Here is a 16,615-nt window from a genome sequence, read left to right as displayed (position 1 = left end):
CATCACTTCTTCCTTTTATTCTTGTTTTACATTTGACTTCACTCAAAGTCTTGATTACACGAGCAGTTTATATTTCAGCATCAATCTCAAAGACCTACTTTTAAAGTCACTCTAAACATTTTTGAAAATTCTGATAATCCATTCCAACGTGAATGTAACTGATGATTAATTAAATCTGGTATGTATAAGCAGCAGTATGCAAGTAAAAGCGTATTCTCTGAAATATTCCAGTAAGGCATTAAAAAGGCTTTTGTCTCCTAAAACCGCACCAAATCTGGATTAGATTAGGCTAATAGTGCACATCACAATCCCACAAAAAGTCTGTTGCCATGTTAGTATCCAACACTGAAACAAGTAGCAATAATGTATATGTAGATATGAGTTAAGCTAGTGCATCTTTAGTTGAAATAGCTTCTATAGTCTGTCAGCCTTATAAAGAGAAGTTTCACCGAAATTGACATTTTTATGCTAATTCAAAAAAAAAAGTTCTTTTGCAAATTAACAGTCTAAAAGTCAGTGTTGGTGCAATTTCACTTTAAACAGGTATTCTTCTGCACAGCTGATTGTGCAGTTCACAACTTCTTAGCACAGTCGGGGCAGTGGATGTGATCTCCATTGATGACAAAGCGCTTGTTGGCCAGCGAGAGGCAGCACTTCTTACAGTTGAAGCAATACTCATGCCAGGAGTATCCCTCATAGTTCACCACATTGGTGCCATGGCCGAACCCTGCGGAGACAGAAGGACAAATGTCAGTCAGCAGCACAAGCTTTTTAATTGTGCAGGATAGAATAGAAAATACAAAATCATTTTTTCATTAATCCCACCATTCTGTATACATTCAAGGCAATCATACTGACAAAAACACTGCCCTGACCTGTGATTGGGTTCTTGCATCCATGGCACTTCTTGGCCACATCGGTCTTGAAGCAGTCCACGCAGTAAACTTTGTTCTCGTGTGAAGTGAAGCGAGCTCCTGCCAGGGTCTTACGGCAGGTGTGGCACACGAAACACTCGGAGTGCCAGGGCTGGTCCTGGTAGCTGATCCCTCCAGAAGAGATGGGCTTTTTGAGGGACAGAGAAACACTCAGATCATAATCTCAAACACTGCAAGGCTGGAATAGCATTCATTCTGCTGAAAGTGAACTGTCTGCACCACAGTTTTATTTTGAAAGGACAGGACACCATAAACTGTGCTTGTACCTGCTTGCAGTGGAAGCACTTCTTGGCAAACTTCTTGTCATGGCAGGGAGAACAGTAGATGTCATCACCCTTGGTCAGGAAGCTCTGTGTGCGGATCGGCTGCTTGCATTCAAAGCAGGTGAAGCATTCCTCGTGCCACACCTTGTTCTTGTACTCCACGTTTTGGGATCCTAAAACATAAAAGTAAGTGTTATGTTTTTTAAATCATTTTTTCCACACTGTATGACAATAACTTTTACAATAACAATAACTTTCATCAGCTTGTAACACGTATGAGAAGCTTTATGATGCTGATGCTGAGTGAAGTATCCAGGTTTTTGTGGTTGCACCTTTCCCACAAATATTCTAGATGTTTTGTGCATGATTTTTACACATTTCTCCAAATGTAATATATCTGGTATCTTTGGAAACTTTGGGATCACCAAAGAGAGGTTGAAATAGAGGTCAGTAAATAGCAATATAAATGCAGATTGAATCAGTAAGAAACAATTTCAGAGATTTAGTCAACCTAAACTGAATGTTGAATGTTAAGAAGCCCTGAATAATATCAAACCCACCTGGCATGACCACCTTGTAGCAGCCCTGGCACCGGTTGCCATCCTCCCGGGATCCACACTTGCCACACATTATCTTGCCATCGTCCCGGGCGCTGAATGGCTCGCTGGCCAGCGGCTTGTAGCACTTGGCACAGCGGAAACAGTCCTCATGCCAGTAGCGGTTCTTATGGTGCAGCTCCTGAAACCCAGAGAGGAGACTCGAGGTGAGCAGAGGTGCCCTCACTAGTTAGTCAGGGCTCAGGGCCAGAATACAGAACAAGCCCATGTGGCAGCCATTAGAGTGGAGATGAAGTGAGCTGGGACGTGGTGAGCCATGAAGGAGTTAGGGGACTTAGGTGGTGGAAATGTGATGTAAAGTATTTAAGCCTCATTAGTAGTAATGAAACATCTTTTTCACACGTTCAACTGCCTGTGACAGAGTGGTGAGAGTATTTTAGAAGCAGCCGGATGACAGACAAGTTGTATAACAGTTTAAGACTGAGAGCTCTGTGAACAGATAGATACATCCTCACTTATTATCTGTGTTTGTATTAATCCAATAACATCCATAGTAGATATCTTAAAATTCAAGGTAAGTCATGGTAAGTAAAAGCACATGTGATCAATGATCACCAAAGATGGCTGAATTCTATTCATTCTCTGCTGGCTCACTGTCACACTGTCATGGCTTAAAGGGTAACTTGAATAGAACAGAGCCATTGTTAGTGTAATTACACACAAGTCAACATGTCTGCTGAGGAAAAGGCCTATGAGCAGACCTTACATCTACTGACTTGTTTTTGGCCAAAGTCAAAAGAGTTTTGTTCTCTCTGTGTCACAAACACACTGATAGATGCATGTGAGTTTAACGTGACATCAGTATTTATTCTAATGTTCTCCTTGGAATCTGTAGAAATCCATAGAGACAAATAATAAATATGAAGCTCCACATATCATGATTACTGACAAAAGTTCAGGATAATTTTTTATTAATTTTTTTAGGTTAGTTGTTTTTTTTACATGACGATGCTATCAAATGTAAACCACAAATTTGATTTAGAAATTTTAATATAAACTGAAGTATAAGTGTTGTTAAGTGTTCCTTTATGGATTAATGAAATTCACCTTATAAAACTCAAAAAGTACATTTGCTGTACCTGCTATCTTCAGAACATACTGTATGCATCTTTGGGTATTTTCACAAAAACCATCAACCAAAAAGTGACTTATTATATGAATATGGCATACTGTACAAATACAGTTTGGACACCAAGGAAATTATTTATTTTATTATTTTTTATATATTTTTATTTAATTATAATACAATATAAAGCATGATAAACAAACACATTTAAGTTAACATTTCTGTTTATCACTATTTTTTTGTTTATTCTTAATTATGAAAAATGTTGGTCACTCTCTTCGTTACTCATTCATTCTTTTTCTTTCAGTCAGACACATTGTGTTTTTTTTCACCTTGGCATCAGCACCGATGGGGCGTTTGCACTCTGCGCAGGTGTTGGCACAGAGCTTGTCGAAGCACTTGGTGCACACATGCTTTTCGTCCTTCTTCACATATTTCTTCCCGTGCAGGTTGTCCCGGCAGTAGTAGCAGTCGAAGCGATCAGTCATGGTGGAGCTGAGATAACTCCTGGCACCTGCAGAAACACGAGAGACCGTCAGACTTCCTATCCTCCCTACATGATGTTTCCCTGAGACACCTGCTGGGGACAGTGTTGCCTTTTCTAACATACTCATGAATCTTTGAACAATGCAAGTCAATGAATACATTTATTTATATCACACTTATAGCATCATAGACTTGATTTTAAGTGCTTTACAGCTCGGAGACAAAAACAAATAAAAGAAATTAGAAACAAAAACTAGCATTTAATGACTGGAGTTTGGTGAATAGCACAATGATGCCCAAGGCAGATACTGTAAATCGGACCTCTGTACCTTAAAATGCAAAAAAATAGTATATTAGTATATTTTACATGTTTTCCCTTTAACATTAGTAAGACACAGTGAGATGCAGCTCTAACAGCAGCATACCAAACTAATGAGAGAAGTGTGAGTGAGGTGAAAAAGCAGCCCACAGATGTCTGCTTGTTGTCTGCTTGCCTTCTGGCCTGCAGACGTTTTATCAAGCTCTCCCTGGAAAGCTTAGGTCATATTATTAGACCATAGGGCTCATTCCCCACATTGAAGACCTCCTTCCCATGGGTCCAGCCCACACTTTTTCTCTTTTTTTTCCTGCATTTTGGCCAGGTCATTTTATTGGCTGTTAGTGTAAATACCAAGTTGCTTCTTCAATCATCAACATTCCTGCGTTCCCATCACAGGCGACGAGGACGGAGTAGTTTCCTGGAACAACTGTGCATGTGGGTGGAGTGTGGATGCTTTATCTACATCACGTCTCTCTCACACAGGATGTCACGGTGAGCAGCTGAGCAGTGTGTGAACTTTAGCAAAAGTGATTCATATATCGTTTTAATCCGGTAAGGAGGAAACAATGGGTGGTATGACATTTTTGTCCTAGTAACCATAGGGACAAGGAAAATATTTATGAAAGGGGACTGTAGCTATTTAAGTGGGACGCAGTAAACAGCCGTGTGAAAGAGATGAGCCTCCTGGAGCGTGGTATGTGCAACTGGTGTGTGTGTGTGGGTGTGTGTGGATAGATAGATGGGAGAGGAGTTTCTATCTGCAGCTGTGCTCCAGGGATAAAGACTGGACTGAGGACTGAGCCATCACACGCCCCACTCTGCCTACACTCACCTTTCTTGTAGCATTTAATGGAAACTAAAGCAAGAAAACCCCGCCCAGTCCAACACTGTCAAATCACACACAATGCTCGGGTCTCATTACTGAGCCCAGCCAGCCCAGAGATCTATTTTAGACATGGATTCACTATTTAAAGCACATTGACCTTCCAGAGGGGACAAAAGGAGACAGATGCAGAGTGATGGCTACTGGTACTATGGAGCTATTGTGGCTTCAGTTGAGACCTGTCCAGTAACTTTAATCTTTTGTTACAAACAGTGTGACAGCTGCCCCTTATCAAATAGATGTGGTATGTACCGATGCTCAGCTGTGGACGGGAGTGGAGTGTACCATGGGCTCCCTTTGGGGAGCAGGAAAGGTCAACGTGAGCCCAGTTTGAGAGGTGAGTCAGAGCGGTGTGAGATGATCAAAGGCAGAGTGACCCAGACAGTATATCAGCCAAAATCAACAACAAATCACTGAATTACAGCAAAAGATTAAAGAATAATGCAAACCATAGAACAGCCTGTTCTTTCGCCTTTCTCCAACATGCATTAACAAATAAAAAATAGAAGAGAGCTCCACATATTTCTACGACAAGGTGCCACCATCATAAAACTACAACTGCTCAGTTTATTTTTATTTTTTTTTAAAGATTACTTTTTGGGCATTTTTAGGCCTTTATTGACATGACAGCTGAAGAAATGAAAGGGCAGAGAGAGGGGGAATGACATGCAGCAAAGGGCCACAGGTTGGAGTCAATCCCAGGCCCGATGTGTCGAGGGGTAAACTCTATATATGGGCGCCCGCTCTACCAACTGAGCTATCTGGACACCCAACTGCTCAGTTTATTTAACATCCTTTTGACTGGAGAAAAAAAAATCAATCATCCACCCCATGAGTATGATTAAATACTTCCTTAAATTTATGTGCTCATTATAGTGAACTTCATCTGAAAACATCATTTGGTTTAGTATTCATCTAAATGAAAAATTACTTATATTCTCCCCAACCAGAGAAAGGGAGGTTTTAGATTTTAGATTTGGACATTCAAGCATCGTATATCTTCATTTTTCTGCAAAAGGTTGTTTGAACATGTTACTGAACACATTAACAAGACATCAACAAAAGCTCCAAAAAGATGAGTGAGCTTAGATTATATTGTTACATATTGTTACACATTTCAACTTCAACCATCCGTATTGTATAAGCACTATAATAAAACCCGGAACAATTGAATCCTTAATCATTAATTTCAAATTGGTTGAGTTTTAAAAGAAATACATCAACTGAATGATTTAGTGTTCCTTTATGGGTAGAGACAATTCTACTTCTCAAGCTAAAATAAAAATTTAAAATGCATTGTCACAAAGATGCAAACAAGGCTGTTTTTCTAAGCTCATGAAAAGTCAACATTTTCACAGGGAACCAATATCATGTTAAAAACAGTTTTATAAATTCAGTTGAAATATAGGACAATTCTTTCTGAGATTCAAATAGAGGCATGCCAATTAGCAGACACGTTTTTCATTTTACAGCTGATTACTGATAACACATTCAATAACTTATTAATTTAGCCTCCAATGTTGGCACTAGTTGTTTTTTTTATAATTTTACCTGAGTGTCTGAAAGTCATGGTTCCAGTCAGGAGGAAAAGAAGAAGGAGAAAACGAAGACAATACAAGGACTGGAGGAGACGGTAGCATCCACAGAGGGTCAAACCCAGAGCCCCTAAGCCTTGGTATGTTATTGGGGGCTGTATATACCCCTCTGTGACCCACACACACCCCTGATGTCCAAATCCAACCCTGACCCTAACCCTCCACTCCTTTTAGGGTATGCATTAGAGAATAGAGTGGATGACAGAGAGTATGAGGGGGTGGTTTAGGTGATAGAGATTGGAATCCACTGCTGTAACATCAGTAAAAAATAGGTTTTTGAATGATGGCCCAGAGGGATAATAGATACTCCCACTGCCCCAACATAAACTGTTTTGTTAGAGTGTTCTGGACATGTACAGAAGAAATGTTGGATCACTTAACAACATAACTTAAAGGGATGACTCACTGGAGGAGCAAGTTGATATGATTGACTGAGCTGAGGAGAGACAAAGTGTGGTGGAGTGTTCATGTCTCATGTCTGTGTGTATACATAAATACTCTATGTCACATTTTCTAGAATACAATGTCGTATACTCTAAACTAAAGTGAGCCAGAGCAGAATATTTTAGAATGTCAGTGATGATTTCTTTTCTCTGTTATCTTTTGGTGATTCTTATTCCAAGAGGGAATATTTCCTTGCAGGAAACACCAGCTGCATTCCTCAAGTAAAAAGACATCATGAATACTCTCCTCTCTCAAACATGAATGCCATACAACGTTAATATGGGGAACTTGTGAATATGTGCAAATGTACACATCCAACAGGCACAAAGCAAAGAAAGCATTCAGTTATAGTAAAGTTGTGTTGCTGATCGTCTGATGAGTGTCCAAGTACAATATTCACACTGCTTTTAGCTCTGTTTGTGGTCCTAACAACTCCTGAGGGAAATATCTGTCTCTTAAATGCTCCACTATGTTTACCAGCTAGTCGCTAACTGTGTCCGTTTGCTCTTTGGTGCTGAGCAGGTAGTGTGCATGAGTTTTCGGCATGAAAACCAAAACATTGAGCTGAAAGAAGCTAAAAAGTTCTGCAGCGCTGTGGGGTACTAATAATACCTATGGGTTTGTCACTACGAGCAACATCTTTCACATTACATGTAGTCATTTAAGCCATCCATCCATTGTTATTATAAAAATACTGATTATAGCTGCTTTAAATTCAGTTAAATATTATCATGATCAAATGCATCATGACAATCATCATCATCTATTCGGCAATGGTGCAGATGCTCCATAGATGGCACTTTATTCTGATTGGTTTGGCCCCTCAGAGAGTCAGACGAGCTTACAGTAAATACAGAAATATAGGATCATAATGGGAATGAAAGGAGACTGAAAGCCTCAAGAGACAGGAAATAAATGAGTTAGACTCATGATGCTTTCACTGGCCTCAGTTAGGAGACATAATACTTTCCTTCTAAAAACTCATTTATTTACTGTATTAAATAAACGTCTTCATATGTCAAACATAAAACAAATCAATGCAACTGTGTGTGTGCGTGCATGCGCGTGTGTGTGGTTGTATAAAGGGCATCTGGTTGTAATTACAGATTTGAATTGTTCCATTACCATGGAGCACAGCACTGCATTTGTCCTTTTCTAATCAGTCACCCAATTACTCTAAAACCACAAAGACTAATTAATGAGTAGGAAGGCGCCATGACTCCCAGTCTTTAAAAACCTCTCCATTCCACTCTGTGTTACATCAGGACATCTGGTCCTTCTCCTCTATTTCTTTGCACTTGCGTTAACAATTAGATTGTTCTTGTTTCAAATGTTTTAAATGTCTAACTAAATACTTTGTCTGTTCTTACCGTCCATTTTGCATCTCTCCATGATGCATTTCTCTCTGGTTCCATCATTCGCAGTGTTGTATTAATGGGGATTAATGATGATGGTGAATCGAAAACTTATAAGGAGGATAATTAGGAAATAAAATGTGGGAACATCTTACCATTATATTTTATTGGGCAGCAGCATTCAGCAAATGAATGTGCATAATGCAGAATAAAGTGCTTAAGGCATCATAATCTATCTGTGTTGGTTAAGATCACTGGTTCATGGTTCAATGGTTCATTCATCTGATAAAACACATGTACACCAAAAGTCCAAAGATAGAAAAATGCCAAATCTTCCGCTCAAAAATATGTATTACATGTTTGCCAGACTACTATTAAGTTGCTAAATGAGCTTTTTAAGCTGCAGGGCTTGTTTATTGATTTTCTTCCTGTTTTTATGCTCTGACAGGACTACTGAAACTCAGCGCAAATTCTTTCAGGAAGACGTCATTAACCCAATCACTACACTTTCTTCTTAAATCAAATCAGCTGTTTAGAAGCAATACTTTCCGTTAAACCAATCAGACTTGGCCACGAAATTCAAGGACCAATCACAGCATTACAACTCTGCTTTAAATCTGTTCTCTCCCTGTGCTGTCAGCTGTCGTTTCAGGCAAAGCGCTCAACCCTCCACCTCCTCTGCCGCCTCCGGTCATCCTGTTTCTCCCGGCTGACCACGCCGTTGCCTCTTCGGTCAGGTCTCCGGTCTCTTTCTCTACCACCACCAGTGTCTAGACTCCATCAGGGGGTTATGTTCCTGTTCTCTACCCCTTTCAAAATATGATTAATTCGATGGAGTCTAATCTCCAAAAGACTTTGTACATTTTATCATGCAGTTGTACAATAAATATTTTGCATATCTGCAAACAAAGTCTCTCCTGATTGAAATATAAAGTACATCTGGTTTCAGATAGTCTGCTGCATATTCAGTCTCATCCGGTGATGGTGTTAACTCCACCCAGTGACTGCTGCCCTGATAGACAACATAGCTGGAATGCATTGCCCACCTCCCAACCTGCCACCTCCAAAGCCCCGCTTTTAATAGAGCAGAAATCCTCCTGATCATTTGGAACAATAAACAAAACTATAAATATAGTATTTCCAAATAAGAGATTCCTGTTTAAATATGTAGCTGGTGATGTGTCTAATTTGACATCTCTGAAAAAAGAACATTTAAAATGGTCTTTGCCACTAATGGAAACAGATTGTAATATGCTCTCTTACATACATCCTATCGTGAGATGCAATGCATATCATGAATTTTGTGCTCAGTGTTGCCTCTTGGCTACAAGCCCATCACCTCTCGCCTCCCTAAGTGGTAGATTTTGGGCTTGCCGGCACAAAGCAACAGGAAATCTGGCCTGTACTTCCTGAACAAATCGCTCAGTGTGACTGGAACAACAGCCCACACTTGTTTCACTGTTACCAACAGCATCAAAAGCCTTGACGTGTCTGAGAGCTCGTATCGCAACATGACCTCTCGCCCTGCACATCCTTGTGTCTCAGTCACCCTCCAAATCTGGTTAGTGGGTAGACAGATCAGTAGACTGAGCCAAACTATCTCTGTCAGGGGAACGGTGACTCACACCATACACACAAACAGACACAAAAACACACAGACAATACACACACTCTCATTTGTCTGTATTACAACACAGTCATAAGGTCAGTGAGAGACTGAAGAAACCAGGGTGTGGCTGCAAGACCCAGACACACTGAGGTCAAATATGTGTGGACAAAAGGACACGAGGGGCGCTCCATCAACACAGTAACACTCCTGTCCAAAGGATATGGTGTTGCTAACACACACACGCACACATGTACACACGCACACACACGCACGCACGCACGCACGCACGCACGCACGCACGCACGCACACAACAAGCACTTTCAGATAAAGCCTTCACTGTAGGCCAGGGAGCACTTCAGCACTCATTGTTTTCACATGACTCAAGCCTCTAAACACAGAAAAAGCCAGTCCCTCCTGCTGATGTGTGGAGCAATATTTTTAAGTAACATAACTGTATGCTCAACTATAGCTTTAATGTGTCAGTAAGGATGCACATAAAACATCCTAAAACATATTCTTGATAAATTCTGTGACATGTGAGGTTCTTGCATCACTCAAGTTTTCAACTTGTAGATGAAATGGTCAAACCACAGAAAAAATTTTTTTTTTAAAAGGCCATTAGTAGTGGAAAATAACAAAATAACTTCGTAAATAGACTGAAGTTCTGTATTTACGTTAACTTAAGGGTAATCTTTCTTTACTAGAGTATTTTAATTGTATGCTACTGTATACTTGCACTTTTGTACTCTATTATAGTGATCTAACAGCTATAGTTACTAGATACCTGGCAGAATAACTTGATCATTAGACTCTAAAATATGATGATTTCTAATGGACTTAAAGGGGAACATCACCTAAATTAAGTATTCCAATATGTTATTCCCATGGCCAAGGAAGGTTCGATCAATATTTGTGAACATGAGCTACTCTCAACAGAAACCAGAGAAGTTAAGTTTCCATAGACAATGGAGTAAGCTGCTCCACAGACAATGAATGGGAGACAACAGACCCACAGAATGTTATTTTTCTTTTCTTTTTTATATCCAAATGAGTTGTTTTCCATTATAGTGTTCTCAGTTTTGGACAGAAAATGTCCTCATATACCCAGACGTTCCCCTGGATGCTCTCATTGTCACCTATAACATCTTTCCCAATTAGTTGTCTATGGAGCAGGCTACATTTTATACCTGATGACATTCCAAATTTGAGTTTTAGCACTAGTTTTAGGATTTGGTAGAGAGTCTTAAATCATAGGAATAACATGTATACATTTTGAAAATGGGCGTTCCCCTTTAAAGAAACACTAGAGCACTTTTCCCACTTCGGTCCCCCTACAGGTTGGAAGCGGAATTGTCCATTACATTACATTATACAAGTTTGATCGGGTAACAGATCTGTAGTTTGAATGAGACATAATGAGATATTACAACAGCGGTAATGGACAATTCCGCTTCCAACCTGTAGGGGGACCAAAGTGGGAAAAGTGCTCTAGTGTTGCTTTAAGCCTAAAGGTATAGTTCAAATCAGCTCCAACTCAATCAACAACAAAATGCTGTTTAGCACGTTTAGCACATTTACTTTTGATACTTTATTGTAAGTACATTTTGCTGATACATTATGTGTATTTTGTACATTTACTTATAGGTAACATTTTTAATGTAGGACTTTTTTTTACATGTTACAGAGTTAATTTATTTGCACTGTGTTATTGTGAAGGAATACTTTTTCCACTATTATATAAAATCATGAACACACTCGCTTCTTCTCTTTTCAAAAATCTTACTGTCCATGAGGTATCCCTCTCAGTCTCTTTCATTCCCTCTTATTGTGGCTCTTGCGCTCTCCTCATTTCTGTCTCACTTTTTTGTTCTTTTATTCACAAAGTAGGCCTAATCATGTGCAACTCAGCTGAGGCTGAGGAGCAGTTCGACATCCACTAGAGAGAATATTGCCTCCACTCAGCTCGCTAAGACAAACAAGCAGCATTGCCTATTTAGGAGTAGTGTGCCGGGTTGGTGAGAGCGCTGTTTCATCAACTCAGTCCTCTACACTCAGACACACCCTCTCTCTCTCTCTCTCTCTCTCTCTCTCTATCTCTCTTTCTGTCTCTCTCTCTCTCTGCTCCATTTGCAAGAATAAAAGGCATGATACAACAAAAGCATGTCTCTGCCTGAGTAAACTGCAGGCACCAAAGCTCCCAGTCTCCTTTAAGTGTGGCAGATGTCCTGCAGCTCGTCTGATGGAGAGAAGGCCTCACAGGCACTGACATACTACAGCTTCATAGAAGAGTGATATGAATTATACACTACATATCGGCTTTATGAATTAATAATCTGTAACCGCGCTGTTGGATTTGTACACTGCTTTTGTACTGATTTTAGATCAAACATTTAAAATAGTAAAAATAGTCTTTAAAGTGATTTATACATTGCTGCAACGACAAAGCACTAAAGAAAGAACAGCCTTTTAAAGTTGAAAGTGGGTTTCTTCATTACTCAGTGAAATACAAAGTTTTTATGGCTTTTGAAGGTTGGTGAAGTCATACTGGAGCCACAAAGAGGTCCAGTGTGCCAGAGAAAGGATGGTAATATCTAGGTCTCTTTAATGACATCATGCATTTGGATTGGCAGCTGCCCAAACCAGAAAGGGACGAGACGCTAAGCTGATGTATGTTTTAACAGTTTCAAGCCACACATGGTGCCTTTGGGCTCTGCTGTTCATTATACGGATGCCAGCGGTACAATAATATTATCATAACACACCATTTGAGTTACAAGATAAGTAGCTATAGATCTGGATACTTCTATTAGTGACTGTTTGTGCTGGAGTACATTACACTGTCAGACATTACAGAATGAAGGAGAAGGAAGATGGAAGAGTTATTCAGATCCTTTACTTGAGTAAAAACAGCAACACCACACTACGAAAATACTTTATTAAAAGTCACACATTCAAAACTTATATTTATAAATCTATATTATTGAGTCATAGTTAGTGATGCAATAACATGTAAGTATTACTTTAATGCCGTATCTTCATGAGTTAGCAGATTTTTTGGGGGTGGTTTTGGCTGTAACAGTGCATCATATTTTATAAAGTTTTGTTTGAAGAATCTTAATATGAAAAGCAGAAGCAATTTTTAAAGCTGTTTATAGAGTGAAAAGTGCGATAGTTCCCTGGGAAATGTAAAGTAGAATCAAATTAAAATCACTCAATTAAGTACCTCAAAATTCCCCAATATTCTCTTTGGTTTTTATCAACGACATCGTTTTTCACTTTAAGAGGAAATCAAGAACTCACTGACACAGACAAAGGTTTATTCCTGGAATAAAAAGCTCAAAAGTGAACTTGCCCGCGTAAAAATATGAATATTAACACATAGGCTGGAAATATAGAGATGTATAATGCAAAATACGTGCAATGCCAAACAAAGCGCATCACCTGTTGCACAGCGCAACACTGTGCCCAAAATGGTCAAGTGGTCTAAAAGAAGTTTGTCGCACATCTCAGTATTTTCCAGTCAGGACCCTCTGTGTGTAACTCAGGATGTAACTGACTCGAGTTATGTCGGAAACCTTTACTAGATAAGAAAGCAACAATTGCGCAATTGACATAATTGTAGGCTACTTAAATGCACCAAATAACCGGCTTGTGATAAACATCCTCTGTCTACCTGTTAAGTGAACTGAGCAGCTGCCAGATACTCCGAGTGAAACACAGCTGTGGTTTTGGACTCACCTCTTCCAAAGCGAGCAGATGAGATGTCTTTCACTCGACACCAGCAGCAGTGTGTGTGTCCGGTGGGTTTAGCCGAGAGGTAAAATCTGCGGAGGCAAGGCAGCTTTAAAAGACGGAGGGGGAGCAGGGAGAAAAAAAAAACTGCATGACATGAGCCAAACCTCTATAAACTCTCATAAACAATGACCTCAACCAGGAATTTACAAGTAAAGTTCTCATTGGCCCTTCACTCGAAGCAAACGGGATCACGAAGCAAATAAAGTCATAAACTTTTCTGCATCAACGAGCACGGAGACTCAACAATAGCCTGTCTGTGTTAGAGGCAGGCGGTGCAGGACTATTCACTTATTATATTGATCAGCCTTACAATATTTAAATATTTCTGCTGTTTACAAAGATGGACAGACTTGTTAAGTTGACACACGTTTGTCCTTCTGTATTGGCCTCACTCGTCTCCTTCTTTGGTAACGAATAGAGGAATTACATCCAGATGACTCATTCTTAACCCCAAAGTAAATACAGTACATGCAGCCTGTAAGCATAACCCTGAAAGTTAATCCATTACAATGACAAGTGGATGATGAAATTCCTAAAACGTGTTTAAGCTTTTATATGAACTATGTCATTAAGACTAAACAGCTCTTTGAGCTACATCCACAGTGTATCCATGCATGAGATAAACATCTGTCTCTAAGGTGAGAGTTTGTTTGTACAGTTAATATGAAGATATGAAGGGAAGGTTTTAAGGTCATGTCTGTTGTGTTTAAGGGGGATCAGGCCAAAATATGGCTTCTTAATAAGTACATGCTGTAACAAGAAATATTGTATGTCTTCTTCTTCTGCTAATAAAAAAAAGCTTTCAATTGGTAACCCCTTACTGTAGGCTACATGACTGTACAATGTGGTCCTTCTGTCATGAATATCTGGCTGGAGATGTGTTATTGTGCTCATTATTTTTAAACAATGTTTAAAAAATGTTATTTACAAATTTTTCATGGCAATTACAATTTCCAAATCCCCCCACCCCCCTCAACCCATATAGCTACCTTCATCTGCTATTGTAAAAGAGGAGTGTAATTTGTCTTATACAACAAGTAAGACTTTTTGCTTGATTTACAGTTCAGCTGAAAGACAATTGTCTACTCAAGCCAGAGCAAAGTGGCTCTTTAAAACTACTATTTCCTCTCTGGACTGTAACTCCACCATACAAACATTCTTGAGCGGACTGGAGGGAGTTGTGCCCATATTAGGAACCTGTTACCTGACATCTGGCACAAATTGTGCCTGGGTGAATAAAATAGCATCAGTCTTGGCTGTGCAGGAAGGGTGCGGCTTTCATACCAACACCACTCTGCCTCTTTATTTTGGACATACAAGTAAAATGTGTTTATTTTTATTTAATTTGTTGTTTTTTGGGGGTAGGGGGGTGAAAAGATTATAGTTTAGGTATTTTTTGGTGTATTTAATTATTGAGAATAAAAATAACAGGAAAATGGTAGATCAATTCATGATGTTATGTAAGCTTGATGGGTGTTTGATCAAATTGCGAAAATAAAATGTAGTTATTTGAGCAAGGTGCATATTTCACATGCCGCCTTAGAATTAAAAATGTATTTATTCCACAAAGACAGCATGAGAAGACGTCATTTAGCTCTAACATCACACACTAGAAAATGTTTGATAAATCCAGGGTCATAACAGAAACCCTACCCCAGAGTTAACCTACAACAAGGAATAATTCATGCATTTTTATTCACAGGTCTGGACTGGAAGTGATTCCCAACTTTTAAGCATAGTTTTTTTTTTTCGTGGGTTGTTTCTATTGGACTTTTAGAGGCCTGAAGAGATAAAACTGTCCAGTGTTACATAAGAAAAAAAGAGCAAAGTCTGGAAAATAATCGACATTTCTTTAGAGAAGAAATACTGTATGTATTGTCTTTTCCTGCTTATCATCTCACAGGTTTACACGTTCATCTTGTGACCCTTTTCTGGGGCTGTACCCCCATGTTGGAAACTACTGCACCCCAAATATTTGAGGTCAACTCTGACCAGCCAGTCCCAGTCTAAGTTGACTTTATCCAACTGGAATATTTAACCATCTTTAATAGCTTGGAGGCTTGGGCTACCTGACACATTTCAAGGCTATGGAGATTATAAACCTGTTCTTAGCACAATGTTAAATTCCCAGATTTATGTAACTCAAATAAAATCACTTCTGGCACTAATCTTTAATATTTCTTGAGGATAGGATGAACGACACAGCTGCATTCTCACATGGACCCAGACATCCAATAAAAAAGGAAACAAGGTAAATGAGGAGTCCATTACAGCGAGGGCTTTAATCAAAAGCACAGGCTTCTGTTTATTGACCGTTGCACACACATCAACAGGTGAGAGTATATTTACACAGATGGTAACAGTCAGTACCTGCAACACAGACGAAAAGAGAGACAACACAACGTCTCCCTCTCAGACTCTCTTGTGCGCACACGCACACACACAGTTTGCAGTATAAAGATAGTGGACTGTCTGACAACACAAAGCACAGCAGGCCTCTTTGGTCAGCTACTTCAGAAAGGGTTTCCAATGATCAAAGTCTATCACAAGTCACCATTCACAGAGACCACCAACTGGCAGAGCAGTAGGCAAACACCAAAACATATATATATATATATATATATATATATATATATATATATATATATATATATATATATATATATATATATATATATATATATATATATATATATATATATTTTCCACCATCTGTTGAAGATAAATGATTCATTCTCTGTAGAAGTCATGGCAACAGCATTCAAACATAGACACAAAGTACCTGAATGGTGAAGTAATGAGATGTAACAGCAGAAAGAAAAGACTTTTAATCATCTCGGCTGCCACTGCAATGTGGACATAATTATTTACAAGAAATATCAATGAACCAACTTGACTTCTACTGAACATTCATTCAAGATCATTAACAAACTGATGTTAATTTTTCCTTTGACCTTCCAAAACATAAAGGGAAATAATATAAAAGCAGCTGCTAGATAAAACATTAGAGCAAAAATAAAATATTCCTAATGGATACGTGCAAATTCTTCAGCTTTTATTTTTGACTTCATCGTTTCCCTTTCACAAAATAAAATCAATAATGGCACAAACGAAAAGCATAAAATGGTGGAAAGAATAAATCATTTCCTGGACAAAGTGGTGTCCAGAGGCATGCCTGATTGGAAAAAAAATGTAAACACTTTCAATTAGAAGTTCCTGCACAGCAGAAGATAAACTGTGGAAAGCG

General features: G+C 39.1%; 1 protein-coding gene across 2 annotated transcripts; it reads right to left on the bottom strand.

Moving 5' to 3' along the window:
* Positions 1–2: 2 nt before the first annotated feature.
* Positions 3–13,434, bottom strand: fhl1a (four and a half LIM domains 1a). Of its 2 annotated transcripts, none has more exons than XM_028589715.1 (6): positions 13,312–13,434; positions 3,214–3,395; positions 1,759–1,936; positions 1,202–1,371; positions 876–1,062; positions 3–727 (listed from the first exon to the last, which is right to left on the bottom strand). In XM_028589715.1, the coding sequence occupies exons 2-6, from the start codon at positions 3,367–3,369 to the stop codon at positions 573–575; spliced, it is 846 nt and encodes a 281-aa protein (XP_028445516.1). In that variant the 5' UTR covers positions 3,370–3,395; positions 13,312–13,434; the 3' UTR covers positions 3–572. The 2 variants fall into 2 exon arrangements, with proteins under 2 accessions (XP_028445516.1, XP_028445515.1); XM_028589714.1 differs by lacking the exon at positions 13,312–13,434 and adding an exon at positions 6,121–6,258.
* Between the last annotated feature and the right edge of the window lie 3,181 nt (positions 13,435–16,615).

Source organism: Perca flavescens, chromosome 10 (assembly GCF_004354835.1).
Source record: "Perca flavescens isolate YP-PL-M2 chromosome 10, PFLA_1.0, whole genome shotgun sequence".
In the NCBI taxonomy this organism is placed as follows: domain Eukaryota; kingdom Metazoa; phylum Chordata; class Actinopteri; order Perciformes; family Percidae; genus Perca; species Perca flavescens.
Note: the sequence above shows the minus strand (reverse complement) of the source record. Positions and strands in the feature narration are given on the sequence as shown.

Bases quoted from the DNA above. Each gene is read 5' to 3' on its own strand.
- fhl1a (XM_028589714.1), bottom strand. The intron at 1,372-1,758 runs GTGGGTTTGATA...TTTATGTTTTAG, and splicing joins CTACAAGGTGGTCATGCCAG to GATCCCAAAACGTGGAGTAC. The intron at 1,063-1,201 runs GTACAAGCACAG...TCCCTCAAAAAG, and splicing joins AGTGCTTCCACTGCAAGCAG to CCCATCTCTTCTGGAGGGAT.